At 37.0% G+C, this 15,986-nt stretch overlaps 2 protein-coding genes across 2 annotated transcripts in view; one reads left to right on the top strand and one right to left on the bottom strand.

The window, feature by feature from the left end:
- Positions 1-15,986, bottom strand: part of Lrt (Leucine-rich tendon-specific protein) — a 96,260-nt gene that overhangs the window by 31,217 nt on the left and 49,057 nt on the right. The gene's annotated exons all lie outside the window — the stretch shown is intronic.
- Positions 1,569-15,986, top strand: part of LOC117983388 (lysozyme-like) — a 34,884-nt gene continuing 20,466 nt past the window's right edge. Inside the window, exons 1-4 of the mRNA XM_034969913.2 lie at positions 1,569-1,776; positions 5,175-5,294; positions 7,091-7,244; positions 13,900-13,988. Of these exons, the coding sequence (XP_034825804.2) occupies positions 5,223-5,294; positions 7,091-7,244; positions 13,900-13,988 (315 nt within the window). The 5' untranslated portion in view covers positions 1,569-1,776; positions 5,175-5,222. The remainder of the gene's footprint in view (positions 1,777-5,174; positions 5,295-7,090; positions 7,245-13,899; positions 13,989-15,986) is intronic.

Here is a 15,986-nt window from a genome sequence, read left to right as displayed (position 1 = left end):
CGATTCGACGTCAACAGGAAGTACCCTATAGGTTCTCTTGACAGGCACGACAGACGAACAGACGGACAGACAGACAGACAACGAAGTGATCCTAGGGTTCCTTTTTCCTTTTGAGGTACGGAACCCTAAAAATACCACGGAAACTATTAAAACCGATTGTTTTGGTTTGACTACTGTTAAGCGATATCTAATTTTAAGTGTTTAAGAATAAAGGATTTATATTTAAGTAGTATGCATAATTTTAGTTAGTTTATGTTAGTTTGCATAGTCCTTAGGTATAATCATCGTAATCTTTAGACAAACATAATATTATGGACTTAATAAAAGGCACCAAAATTTCAAAACACAGAAAGACACTTTAGTTTGCTTTATTTGTATAGATTTGAGCAAATAGTATTTCCATTCGCCTGCAACTTGTCGACGCGGCGCGCGGCATCCGGTCGTCAGTCAGAGGAAACGCGCCATTATGTCGCCACCACACGCGCGGCAATAGCAATTCGTACACAAGTGCCTTCGAGTGCGGCTTGAGTCGCTTTTTGATTCCATCCCTCAGAAATTCACATTTCCAGTTTGTGCCGATTTACTTCAATGCCTTGGTTTGGAAAAAATCCGATAATTATTGGATATTGGAGAAGCAGATTGTAATTTTGTTAATAATTTTATTTTTTTTCGTAAGAATATTAGCCATATTAAATGACTAATATTCTCCTTTCCTCTCCAATTAAGCGTCAGGCTTGTGCTAGGAGTAGGTACGACAATAGTGTAGGATTTGAACCGTCGCCCTTTCGGTTTTCAGTCCACTCCTATACCGGTTGAGCTATTGAGGCTCAAATTTTCCTAAGGTTATGGTCCAATGTAATCAACCAAACCAAAGAAAATGCTGTTATTCATCTATAATATAACATGTAGAGTCTATAACGTGTCCAGTCGTCAGTCAGGGGAAACGCGCCATTATGTCACTGCCACACATGCAGCAATAGTAATAATTGTTATACGAGTACCTTCGAGTGCTGCTTGAGTCACTTTTTGATTCCATCCCTCAGAAATTCACATTTGCAGTTTGTGATGATTTATTCCAGTGAAGGTTTGGAACAAATCCGATAAAAATTATTGGATATTGGAGAAGCAGATCGTAATTTGATTAGGCGAGGCATATAGTTTAAAGCACTGACAGACATTGGAGTCTCAAGTTGCTGAAATTACGACTTCGCACTGACTAGGATAACGTTGACACTGAGAATTTACATATTTGTCATTTCCAAATAGTGTGAGTGCCTATTTAAACCTCTGCCGACGCGACGTGAAGACGACGATTCCACTAAAATAGTTCCTTAGAAAGTACAATTATTACAATGATGAGTTTTTTAAATATTTCCGAACTCTTCTATATCTGTAAAAATAGTAGCTATTTCCATTCGCCTGTAACTTGTGGAGTCAGTGCGGCGTCCGGTCGTCAGTCAGAGGAAACGCGCCATTATGTCGCCGCCACACGCGCTGCAATAGCAATTCTTACACAAGTACCTTCGAGTGCGGCCTGAATCGCCTTTCCACTTTTATTTTTCGCTGTTTACACATATTTATATGCGATCTGTTTCAGCCGATATTGGGAACTATATTATGCTTTATTCGAATTGATTTTAAATAGCTCTTAGCTTTAAGTGTTTTTATATAGCTTGTAATTTTTATAAAAAATACTTTATAAAAAAATACAAAATGGTGGAAGGAATTTTCCTTTTTGATGGCAAGTTGGCGGCTCAACGGCAATCTCACGTGATGGTAAGTTAAGTAAGGAATACAGTTAAATCAAAAACCAGTCAAGTGCGCATCGTACTCGCATGGAAAGGGCTCCGTACCATTGTACAAAATAAAACACTATTTATGTAGTTTTAGTATTTTTTCATTTGCATGGTAGCCATTTTGAAACTAGCTATCTTAGTTTTATTATAGTGGCCATAGAAATACATACTCTGTAAAAAATTTTAACTCTCCACCTATTACGGTTCATGAGAAACAACCCGTTTACAGAGAGTTAATAGAGAGTTAACAGAGAGTTAATAGCTTGGCAATAGGGTCCCGTTAATTACTGTTAGCACATTTTTGGTTAGGTACTCAAAAAAGCTCTGTATGGCAAGGACATAAAAATAGTCTATGACTAAAGATATATAAGAAAGGTACACATTATCCTTTCAGAAACAGTGTAGAGATGCCTTTACTTGACATGATGACAATAAAACCGATTGCAGATCTATTAATAACAGAGGGTGATGGTCGGGCAATGGCCCACTGCGTCTTAGTACTGTGAGTACTGAACTGAACACAATTGAGAGTACCTTGAACAAATCATCGCTGAATCAATATTTGGTACCTTGTAATAGTTCAGTAGTAGGTATTCAACCAATTGAAAGACATAATATTATACAGTAATAACACTTTTTTTTTATTTAGGCCTATTAGCGAGTAATACTTAGTACCATACTTGTCTTTACCAAGCTAGTAAAGCCAATTTTACTAAAAGCATTGGGAAAGGTGATTACCAAATGAAAACTAGAACAAAGAAACCTGAAGATTGCACAGAAGAAGACCTATGGAAATGTAAAACGTGGACAGAAATAATCGACAGTGATTATCCCCATTGATTTTTTCCGGTGGAAATGCGAGGAAAATCCATACTTCCATACTAATATTATAAATACGAAAGTGTGTCTGTCTGTCTGTCTACTAGCATTTCACGGCCCATCCGTTCAACCGATTCTGACGAAATTTGGTACAGTGATTAGCTTGCATCCAGGGGAAGGACATAGAGGCTGCTCTTTATCCCGGAAAATTAAAGAGTCCCCACGGGATTTTTAAAACCTAAAACGTATGCACGCGGACGAAGTTGCGGGCATCATCTAGTTTTATAATTATTAAGCTTAGGTAATTCTTTTTCCTTTTTTGTTTTGTTTGCAGTATTATTACGGTTAGACAATAAATGCCTGACAAAAAACCAAAAACAAATCGAGCTGATTAATTAATTCCCAAAGGCACACTAGAAGATTATAGACACTGTTGAGTATTCTGCGATACATATATGAAAAATCGCAAATAAATTGAATTTTTATTTAAGAAATAGGAGTTGAATTGCGGATGCTATTTCCCGATACATTTCCCTCACCAATAGAATGCACAGTGTTCTCTAAAGAACGTTTGAAGCAAAAATATACTGCACGTTAGTGCACCTAACCCCCTGGACTCTGGATCATTTATGGGGGCGATTTGAGCGTAAAGACCGTAGTTTTTTAAACGGTGTTAGGAGAGTCGTTCAGCTCTATTGTTTCCATGGCAACATGTAGACGTTGTATTTATTTGGTTTAGAAGTGCTATTACGTAAGTGAGAGAAAAATGTATAGGGATATGTAAGTACAATCGACGCACAATTTTATTTAGAAAAGGCAACAACACATATCTACAGCTGCTTAGTATGGATAAGGAATGCCTTAAGTAACGATTAAGCGACTCTGAGTGCGGCTGATATTGTCTAGTAGATACAGAGTGTTATTTTAAGAGCGGCACAGTTAAATGTCAAAATGAATTTATGGTCGGTAAATTGGACGACACAACAACTACAGTACCAAACGAGATCAAAATTTCGCAATTCAAAAATATGATGTTATTGTTTAGCTTTGATTAAAATATATACTCAATTCACTAGAACTCAATATTATTTATCATGCAAATTTCAAATGGGCGAAGTATTTACTGTGGAAATTGATGAAGATGTTTTTTAGAGGATGTAACATTTTATTGACTAGTGAGATAATAAATTCGATAATAAATATAGGTACCACTGGGATTGACAAATAGTCCAAATTCGTCAGGAAAATCAAAGATAACTTCGTCTATTCAAAATCATAATTTTTGTACAAACCTGAAGACATTTGACATTTGCTAGTTCACATAATGAAAAACAAACAAAAACATTTCATTCTTAAATTAATGTAAGGAAACCTCGCCACTTCAGAAACAAAACCTCACTCAACAAAGGGCCCTACGTTTTTATGAAGCCCTTGTAATTCACGACAATAATGAAAATGTAAATGTACTTGAGAGTTGAAACAATGATAAACGCTCAACTATTATAAGTAAAGCGTGATTTTCGCGAACTTATTTACGTTGAATTTGGTTTACAAAACGACATCTACTTATTTAATTTGTGTATTTAAACACTACAAGTGATAACCGGTGTACTAAGGTTAGCATAACTAATTTTTATCCTATTGTTGGTGTATTTATGGTGTTAATAGAACGTTAAAATATGAAGCTGGTAAGTTTGAAAGGGGCGTCTTAGCCTGCCAAACTATGTTTAATTATTATATTTTTATGTGTTTATCCTAGGTTAATAGGACATAAACTATGTATATATTTTTGTTAATTATTAATAAAGACATTTTTCAAACAAACAAACAAACTTATTTAATTTAATCACTACCCATACTATTATCACTACCCATATTATAAATGCGAAAGTGTGTTTGTTTGTTGATTTGTTGGTTTGGTGGTTTTTTGGTCTGTTGATTTGTTGGTTTATTGTTTTGTTCTTTAATCACATCGCGGAGCAACGGACTGACGTGAATTTTTGCATGGATATGGTCAAAAACCTGGAGAGTGACATGGGCTACTTTTTATCCCGGGAAATCAAATAGTTCCCACGGGAATGTTAGAGAACTAAATCTACGCGAACGAAGTCGCGGGTATCGGCTAGTAAATATATAAAAGGAAACGGTGACTGACTGACTGACTGACTAACTGATTGACTGATCTATCAACGCACAGCTCAAATTACTGGACAGATCGGGCAGAAATTTGGCATGCAGACAGCAATTATGACGTAGACATTCGCTAAGAAAGGATTTTTGAAAATTCAACCCCTAAGGGGGTAAAATAGGGATTCGAATGCCTAATTTCAAACCCCTATTTCACCTCCTTAGGGGTTGAATTTTCAAAAATACTTTCTTAGCGGATGCCTACGTCATAATAGCAATCTGCATGCCAAATTTCAGCCCGATTCGTCCAGTAGTTTGAGCTGTGCGTTGATAGATCAGTCAGTCAGTCAGTCAGTCAGTCACCTTTACTTTTTATGTATTTAGATTTTATCGAAAATGGTAGGTAACTCATTTTTCCGGTACTTCCAACAGAAGTAACAGTGTGTCTTCGCCTTAACTCACGCATTGCGTAAATGGATAATGCGTGTAATCCTGCGCATTGAGGACGTCACGTCAGTCGCATTCGTGTCTCGATCGCAGCCCGTGCCTAAGGTAATTCCTACTTTCAATTTATTACTACCATCCTACCTACCTACCAAGTACCTACTCATAAGTGAAGCTTACTTATGATGCGAATTTTTTCGACCTATGTTACAAATGCACTAAGTGGGTACCTACTGTAACTTATGAAACTTAAACTATTACTTCTGAGAGTTGCAATAACGTATACTAAACAGAAAGAAAGAATCTTTTATTACAATAAACAATTAATCCATACTAATCCATACTAATTTCCCTAAATCATAGTTCGCGTCTGTCTGTCTGCTAGCTTTTCACGGCCCAACAGTTAACCGATTTTGATGAAATTTGATACAGAGTTAGCTTACGTCCCCGGGAAGGACACAGACAACTTTATATTCGGAAAATTAAAGAGTTGGCACGGGATTTTCAGAAACCTAAATCCATGCGGGCTAAGTCGCGCGCAATCATCTAGTAAAAAATAAAGCAAGAAACCACCGTGTACTTGGGGCTACAAATTACAAAATATGAAATTAAACTTTTTAATGACTTTTTCTGTAATTTGACACTCAAAAGAAATTGATTTACTTACAAGAAAACATAAACTGTTTAATAATGAAGGACATAATATTATTATATCCGATTTAAATATTTAATTAAATTTAATTATTAAAGAATAGATAACAATCACTTTAAAGCTAATACTAACCATTACCGATACTCACACGATAACCAATTACTTTCTGAAGATGTCCGAAATAAGGAAAAAAAATAAGGAAATTCGATCACGAATCAATCTCTAAGGCAAAACAATATTACTTTTTTGAGTACAATGTCAACCAACATTAAGCAGTCGATCCATCAACGCATGTAAGCCAAAATAAACAAATATATTTCCGTAATAGCGTATTCAGATAAGCTTTCAATCATTTCTTTATTTACACATCTAGAGTGATTATTAACCTTAAACAAAAAAAGAAATATTATAGTGACGCTTTTTTATCTGGGGTTAGTAGTAGAGTACCTAGACTATTGTAGCATTGCTATCTATTCGTTAAAAATAGGTAAAATAGAAGCTTTTGTCTGATATTTGTGTGAAATCTATTTGTCACGATTCACGAAGTTTAGACGGGACTATCGGGCTAAGTCGCTTTTGACGGAACTTTCGCAGGCAGGCAGAGAACTATACAAAGAGTGATCTGACGCTCACTAGCAACCACACAGAAACACACACACACACACAACCGTTGTATTTGTTACTACCTATTACCTAATTAAGTTTAAAAATTAAAGTTCAACAAGTAAAAATACGTAACGTTATCATAACTTCGCTAAGTGGATTTTTTTTATTTAGATAATTAATAGACTTACACTAGTGCTTTCGGATAGATAAGCTGCCTGACTGATATAATATCAAGTGTAAAACTTATACCACTGAGTCAAGAAACGTACCTATAGCTCCGACTAAGAACGTATTTTCCGAATTTCCACCACAGCGAAGCCTGGACTTTTTTAAATTGTGACTTAGGTTTGCGCTTGATGACAATAATTGACATGCCTGAGAAACAGCAATGATTAGGTCTAGGTATCTATTCTAGATATCTATTCACTCTTGCCTTGAAGGTTCAAGTTATACTTGGCAGGAAATAGGGACGCCAGAAGAGGATTCCATAGCTTAGGGGTTCGTATCAGAAGCGTTGAGCAAAAACGTTTCGTACGAGTAGATTGAATGTCGATCACATAAGGAAGCAGCGTTTCCCGCTGTTCGGTGGTAGAATGGAAAACGAGGAACTTCTTAGTCATTCATAAATTTTGGTTGTGTTATATAGAGGTCCATCTTCAACATGCGTTGCCAGCTCCTGCTTCTCTGGCTTGCGTTGTCCCTGGTACCGAACACGTACGGGCACGCGCGGACATTCACACGATGTCAGCTGATGAGAGAACTACTCCGGTACAACTTTTCAAGAACAACTGTACCTTACTGTAAGTATAATTTCCTTTTTTGAATTGTTCTGATGAATCATCTCCTTCTGTTCTTTTTTTCTCTTCGTAATTTAAGAAATTTCATAACTCAGCGTTTACGCGTTGTTGAATAGTCGTTCGCCTTTATTTTTAGTCGCAAAGAAACGGCTGAGATCTAGCGATAAAGCGTTCTTTATCGTTGCTAAGATTTTACTTAGAAATAAAACCAGACTATAATATTATGTAAGAGACATAAGATAAATCTGTCTCGTTCTCACGCTGGCTGAGGTCAATAGAGAGTAGGTACTTTATAGATCTCAGCCAATCTAAGGCTGAGATCTATAGAGCTTAGGTATTTTGACTTTACTCAGGCCTTTACTTAAAGCCAAAACTACAAAACGAGACAGTTTTACTCTACCATACTTTAACTACAGAGTAAGGAAAAAATTAAAGTACCTACGCTTAATAAATCTCAGCCTAAATCTGAATTTGAAATGTTGATACCTACCGAAAACTATTTTGGATCTTCTCATGTATCAAAACGCTTTATTTATAAATTAGAAAAGAAAAACAGAAAGCACAAGAAAAAGTATCCAATTTTCTTTAACAAATCCGGAGAAAGCAAAATAGATGTCTCCGAATGTTCAGGTAAAGAAAACAACGTAGTTAAAGTGAAATGGAGCCTGGCCGGCTAACCGCGGTGAATGGCCAAATTTAAGGGCCTTAATTCTCATTAGAACTTATGGCCCGAAGAGAAAGAAGGTCAAATAAAGAATCCCTAAAAACATTGTCGGTGACAATATCGTGTGGAAGAAATTGCTTAGTAAATTGATGGTTAACTGTCTACTCTTGGGCAAGCTGTACCGTTTTATTTATTTTAACACTTTACAGTTTCTACTGATGCTACTTTGAAATGCTACTATAGAGAATTTTTCAATTAATGACCTCGTTATAAAAGTACATATTTTGGTCTTCTTTTACACAAAACTGAAATGTCTCATTTGTTGTTCGTCTTTATGATAGCTAAGTGATTAAGATATCGGCCTACTGTGTGGAGGGTCTGGGATTCAATCCCAGACCTCTAACTTTACGGGATTATGTGCGTTTTACTTTTAAGTAAATAAAATATAACTTGCTTTAATGGTGAACGAAAACATCGTTACTGTGAGGAAAGGTACATACCTGAGAATTCTCCATAATGTTCTAAAGTGTGAATGTGGCAATACATCTAGCACTTGGCCAGTATGGTGAAGTATGACCTTTCTTATACTGTGAGGAGACTTTTCTCAGTAGTGGGCCAGCGGCAATATTTAAAAAAGCTAAAAATGTATAAAGCCAGGATTCTTTGTCAGTTTCCTTTGAATTGTTTCATACATAAGAAAACCAAATTTCCATTCAGTTTCAACCCGGACCGCCGCAGGACCAGCTTAGTTAGGATTGTTCTAGTTCCATACTTAGTTATCAAGTGTCATGGATAATAATATAATTGATATGCTTCCTCCTAACAATTTCTGGATCCCTGAAGGGGAAGAGGCGCCGACGCTGTCTAATATAACAGATGAATTAGCGAGCTGAAAGCTATACTCACATGAGTGTATATCACTGCCTAATTAGGCGTGCGATGAATGCATAACCATAGGTATAAATGTCATTGATATTACAGGTACTTCCAAAGTATTTTTAACCGACTTCAAAAAAGGAGGAGGTTCTTAATTCGACGCGTATTTTTTAAGTGCCAATGTGGAGTAAAATATGAAAGCACCGACTCCAAATCATATTATTACACAACTACACTAACTCTATTCACAATAGGAATAGGTTTTTGGGATTATACAAGTACGGATTTTTTGAAAACTTTTTTAATATTTTCAGCCGAATGGATAGAAGGGGTTTTAAATTTATCTACTCGTATTGTGGGAACTCTATATTCGAGATAAAAGTAGCTTATGTCTGTCTCCGGAATGCAAGCTATCTCTGAGCCAAATTTCGTAAAGATCGGTTTAACTGTTGATTCATGAAAATGTAACAGACAGACAGACCGACAGAAAGTCAGATAGACTTTCGCATTTATAGTATAATTATGGATTATGGATGTTATACTATACATATAGTGCTATATATTATATGAATATTCTGTAGTTAAGCAGTTAAACATACTTCGTGTAAAGTGGGAACTAATATTGCTCGGGTGTGGCAAGACCCTTTACTTCACAAATCAAATAGGCGGAGTAGAGATTGTTAGTGTATCATGTCTCAAAATTAATGATCCCAGAAATGTTATAGCGAAACCAAATGTACTGTAAGGCAATATTACGGACAGTATATTAATATTGCTAATATATTTCGAACATTGAATAACATTTAATTACTAGGTAATACCTATTCATTCTCAGCTTCTCAAACTAAGTTTCCGAAGTAAATCGAATCCAACTTTGCCTTATATGATATAAGTTATTGATGAGGATTCGGAATTTGTGGTTTAAGTTTGACTTGATGTTAATCATCATCAGCAAAGTTCCGTTTTAATCGTGTTCTTAGAATTTTTTCCATCGTCCAAATGGATGCAATTTTTTTTTCTTAAATCCCTCTTTGATTTCTAGGATAAAAAGTAGCCTACTTCCGTCTCTAGAAACCAAGCTATCGTTTATAATATTAGTATACATAAGTATTTTTACATAAAATAGAAAAAATAAGTTGCAGCAAAGTAATTAAATATATTATGTATAATTTTATTTGCTTCTAGTCTAGCAGAACCCACACAATTTAATAAGCATTTGCTTTTGCATTTGCATGGTTTTCTTCTTCCAAAATTATAACATCAATTTTATTTCGTCACAATAATTATGTTTCCCGAAATTAAAATTCGAAAAGATTCAAAATTCTAAACGGATAAAACATAATTTCAGAGAAGATTTAAATAATGCTAACGGAACAATTTGGAATACAACAACAGCTAGCCTCACCCGCAAAGTTACGCGAAACTAGTGACTAACGTCACAAAGTTGGTACGTACTTGAGACCTTTCAGCCACCTGGGTTTCTTCCACTATATCAATGGACAGAACAAATTCAAAGCGTCGAGTACGCTTTTGATTTAGGGCCGTATCAATTTGAATTAATTCGGATTAGGGCCGGGTCCCTTTACAGTGTCAATTAAACCGGAGCGCCAACAATTTTAAACTTAAATGAAAGAGGCTCTCGAAATGTTTTGTCATTTGAATCATGCGCCCTTTTTATGCAAATTAGAGATCTCTAAGTTCACCGTGAACGCTTATTAAGGTCGACAATTCATTCGGTTTCGTCGCTTAATATTGTTATAAGAATTAGGTATTTTAAAGTCTCTGAATTTAATTTGCCCTAACAGGGAGGACTTGTTTAGTTTATTCTTTGCAGGGTCTTTGTAAAACAAATTTAGAAAGGTATAATTTATTCGCCTACTCTAAATTTTCTTTTCGAACAATGCTTGTTGGTAGTGATGAACCCGACTCTGCTACATACTCATAGTCTACCGTGGGCCTGATAAGAAAGCTCAGATTCACTCAGCGGTCAATACCTAGACAGATTTATACAAGAAAGGATTTTTGAAAATTTTACCTCTAAAATAGGGGTTTGAAATTTGTGTAGTCTAAGCTAGTTATCTATAAAAGGGTATACCTAAAGCTACAGTAAAAAGATAAATAGCAGCGTGTAATTTTTCATTCCAGAATCCTTTACCTGGCTTTTCTTTTTCTCCGGGCCATAAGTTCTAATGAGAATTAAATCCCTGTTTCACAATTCGCTGCGGTAAGCGGTAGCCAGTCAGGCTCCATTTCACTTTAACTACGCTGTTTTCTTTACCTAAACGTCTGCCAACCAGAGATTGGTTGTATTACTAGAGTGTCTAATGTCTTTTGGAGAAAAATTAAATATTCAACTTCGCACGAGCCTTGCACGCTGTTTTATTTTCTCCATTCCCCTGTACGAAGTAGAAGCTTTTGGCTCCCTTCGAGTAAACAGCTGAGGTGCTTGAAACGAAGGTTTACATAAGAAATAAAGTGGGTTTTTAAATTCATTATAGCCACATTCTTGAACACAATCACACCTAAGATGGGACGCGTTTAACTAGAAGATGCTTATTCACTCTTGTTTTAAAGACAGACATGCTTTTACTATGTCTTATAATTAATAAAGGTAATGTCATAACATTAAAAACACTTGTTTATAATATCTTGATTTCTCCAAAATCATTTTTCAGTTCTAAGCTTCCTTGTTATTTAATTTGGTTTATACCATAAACTATCTGCAATCAATCATACTATGTTTGGAATAAAAACAGGTTTTGGAGTGTATTGAAATTATCAGTAACTAGCTGACGCCCGCGACTTCGTCCGCGTGGAATTAGGTTATAAAAATCCCGTGGGAACTCTTTCATTTGCCGTGATAATAGAGTCTATGTCACTCTCCAGGTCTTTATCTGTGCCTTCATCTGTTCATGCAAAAAATCATGTCAATCCGTTGCACTGTTGTGACGTGATTTAAGGACAAACCAACAAACAAACACACTTTTACATTTATAATAAGGGTACTGATCATTAAATGGCTTTCTTCACCTTTGATGCATGAGGTTAGCTCCTCTAGTGGAACAACATATCTTTGCTGCCAATCATCTATTTAGCCGTCTCCGAATCTCTCGAGGAAAATTTGATCCCTTTCCTGTCCTCCATGTTTGCCTATTAATTAAATTCAGAGGTTATTCATAAGATTATGTCGTCGTCTGGCAGTGTTACATACTTCGATTATAATTAACCCTTGATTAAAACAAAACACGAACCCTTTAGCTTCAAATTAACTAAGCAACACGTGATTTTAGTGAAAATTCGTGGAACGCAATAAGTAGGTCCGTGTACTCTGTGAGACTTAATTACTTAGTAATTAAGTAATTAGTAGTTAATTGTGGTTAAAGAATTTTATTCTCAAAAGAAATCAGATATACAAATTTCACTTAATGAGAAATTATAGTAACAAAACTTAAACTAATTTTATCTTTCGGCACAGCGCGGTGGCAAGCAACAACACGATCGTAAAAATAGCGGGTAGTATAATGTATGGCAATGCTCATACAGTTACGTACACAATTAAGTAGTAGTACCTACCGAATTTAGATAATGTTGGTTAATTATTTAATTTTGTGAAAATGAGGATATTAAATAGGGAACCTAACCGCTCCGGATTCCCACAGGTGAAATTTCTGAAACTATCATATGCCCCCGAGATCTATATGTTATTTGTGTAGAAACACTTCGTCTAACGTCTAAGTATTGCATCTACTAAGTATGTTTACGTAGAAAATCTACATGCAAAATCTGATGACCCTAGACTCAGCGAATTTTAGCTGTATGTCAGTAAGTCAGTTTATCGTTTTATATATACCTACTTACATATAGATTTGTTATGTATATTTATATTTGAATCCTATGAGTTCAGTATACCTAGAAGTTTATAAGTATCATCATCATCATGATCAACCCATCGCCGGCTCACTACAGAGCACGGGTCTCCTCTCAGAGTGAGAAGGGATTTGGCCATAGTCTACCCCGCTGGCCATGTGCGGATTGGTAGACTTCACACACCTTTGAGAACATTTTGGAGAACTCTCAGGCATGCAGGTTTCCTCACGATGTTTTCCTTCACTGTTAAAGCAAGTGATATTCAATCAATCAAAACGCACATAACTCCGAAAAGTTAGAGGTGCGTGTCCGGGTTCAAACCCCCGACCTCCGATTAGAAGGCGAATGTCCTAACCACTAGGCTATCACAGCTTTATAAGTATACTAGCTGACCTGCCCCGGCTTCGCTCGGGTGGAGTTTAGAAAATTGAGGGGGAGGTTGAATTAAATTTTTCTCTCCGTAAGAACCATCCTCGAACTTCAAGAAATATTATAAAAAAAGTATTAGCGAAATCGGTTCAGCTGTTCTCGAGATTTGCGATGAGCAACACATTTAGTGATTCATTTTTATATTATAGAGCCGCGCGGGTACCTTACTCATAGATCTAAACTCCCCTCCCGCACGCGCACCCCCCCCGCCTTGGTGACGCCCACTTCGCAACGGGCCGTGCAGCAGAAATCGTAATATTTTAATTTCGCCATAACTTCAAAACCAAACGTCCAATTTTAATCATTCAAAGACCAAATATTATCTCCATAAACTGTTCTTAGTGATGAAATCATTTATTTTGATAAGGATTAATAGCATGAGTAAAATAAACGCGTTTAAATGTAGTCCAAAAAAAATTCAAGATTTTTAAATAAAAAAATGGTTGCTGTGCCTCACTCGACATAGATGGGTATAGTGTGTCGCGGACTTTTTTGTAGATATTTATAAGATCTACAATTAATTAGAACATTTTATGGTTCTATCTTTTATAGTTTAGGCAGCGTACGCAAAATAAGTAACTTTTCTGGTTGATTTTTTACACCTTGTGTCCGAAAAACCCAAATATCTTACGGAACCCTATTTTTCTCCAAAATAAAATATAGCCTATGTTACTCGTGGATAATGTAGCTTTCGAATGGTGAAAGAATTTTTAAAATCGGTCCAGTAGTTTTTGAGCCTATTCAGTACAAACAAACAAACAAAGTTTTCCTCTTTATAATATTAGTGTAGATAAGTATATTTACGTTTAATACTTTTTACAGGGGTGTGCCTGATCGAGCACGCCAGTGGAAGAACTACGGAGAAAGTAACCAACCACAACAACTCCTACACCAGCTTTGGACTTTTTCAGGTACCATTTTATTGTAATACTAGCTTATTACAAAAAAAATCAAACCTCTATTTTACCCCCTTAGGGGTTGACTTTTGAAATCCATTAGCGAATGGATTTCAAATTGCAAACAGCCCGATCCGTCTAGGAGTTTCAGCTGTGCGTTGATAGATCAGTCAGTCACTCAGTCAGCTTTTCCTTTTATATATTTAAGATAGATACTGTACCTATATAGTATTTTTTAATTTACTGGACATCCCGATGTATATGTACCTACTCATGAGATGCCACGTTAAAACTGCTATTCAAGTAGAATAACCCAACTTGTTTTTAAATTATTTTTTTATTGCATGATAGGCGTGCGCTTGACGAAAATCATCCCAAAGCAATGATGAGGTCTAGGTTGGAACGCGCTTGCCTAGTTAGTTGGTTGTCTGTTACAAAAATATCATCATTAATAACTCAATTCTTTTCTGCGTAGATGTTTTTCTGTTTTCTTTGATATAAGTAACATCCTAAATTCCATAAGAGGTCCATAATATAAAATTAATTAATTTGTTATTATTTTCCGCAATACCCTTATCGTCCTTATAATGTTGAAAATTAATCTAAATACCAAAGCTAAGCCACATTTTAAATATGATGTCGTTATTATAACATGATAACATCCGCAGTATATAAAACACTGCGGTCTCCCAACGGGACTAATTACGCTCCGGACAAAATATGTTATGTTTGTAAAATATCGCTTACGAATTTTGTTACGCTTATATTCTTACTAAGTAAATGATGCCCGCGGTTACATCCGCGTTGATTTAGTTTTTTTTGTGATTTAGTTGATTTAGTTTTCAACAGTGGGTGGAGAGAGGGCACGGAGTACTTACCTTCCATCTTGTGCAGGTTCTTTCGGGGCACGGCTGCTTCGGAAGGTACCTGTGCAAGATCGCAGGTAGAGAGCCTACTGAGGAGTGCCATGAGTGTGGCAGCGCCGTAGACACGGCGCAACACACTCTGGCAGAGTGCCCAGCATGGGCTGAGTCGCGAGAGACGCTCGAGGCGGCAGTGGGGCAAGACCTCTCCCTGCCAGCCGTGGTCAAAGCCATGGCGGGCAGCGACAGGTCTTGGAAAGCGGTAGAGTCCTTTTGCGAGGAGATAATGTCGCAGAAGGAGTCGGCGGAGCGCATGAGAGAAGATGATTTCGACTCTCATGCCATCCGTCGTAGGAGGGTCGGGCGTAGGCGAGCCGCCCACGACCGCCGCCTACCCCCTTGAGAAGGACTCTCGGGCAATGGACGCGGGGAGTCTATCGTCCGGAAAGAAACCAGTCCTCGAGTCAGGAGGCGCACCTTCGTGTTCCTGGTGCGCCTCAGACGGTGTGTAGGGATTTTATTGGTCCCCTGAGGTGGGTCCTTAGCAGGCGCCGCTGGCTGGGTTGCGCGAACGTGTTTGGCCCCGTACCCCAGCCACCAGGCGATGCGTGGAACATCGTGGGGTTTTAGTCGGTAAGAGTCTGACATAACCTCCGTACCTCCCCGGGTGCGGTGGCATCCATGAGGATTTCCCCACGGAAAAAATAAAAGGTTACGCATTTAATTATAATACAGTTGGTTTTAAGTATACCGTGACAATATTATGGTTGCTGCACTTAAGGTTGGGTCCTGATTAGGTAACTCCGCAGTGGTTATCAGCCACGCCGGTTTAAATAAACAATTTATTTCCAGAATTTTTTGTTGTCCGTCCATCAATTCATCCGTTGGTCCGTCCGTCCGTCCGTCCGTCTATTTGTCAGCGGGTAGAGGGTTGAAATTTTTCCAGAATGTATATTTCTATTGCTGCTATAACAACAAATAATATAAGTTTAAAGATTTTTTTTAAAAGCTTATTAGCCATGTTAAATAACTAATATTCCCTTTACATCTCCAACTAAGCGTCAAAGCTTGTGCTAGGAGTAGGTACGACAATAGTGCAACGGACGGGGTTTGAACTTTGAACCGTCGACTTTTCGGTTTTCAGTCCACT

Source organism: Maniola hyperantus, chromosome 7 (genome assembly GCF_902806685.2).
Source record: "Maniola hyperantus chromosome 7, iAphHyp1.2, whole genome shotgun sequence".
In the NCBI taxonomy this organism is placed as follows: domain Eukaryota; kingdom Metazoa; phylum Arthropoda; class Insecta; order Lepidoptera; family Nymphalidae; genus Maniola; species Maniola hyperantus.
The sequence above is the reverse complement of the archived record's forward strand: the minus strand, read 5'-3'. Positions and strand labels throughout refer to the sequence as shown.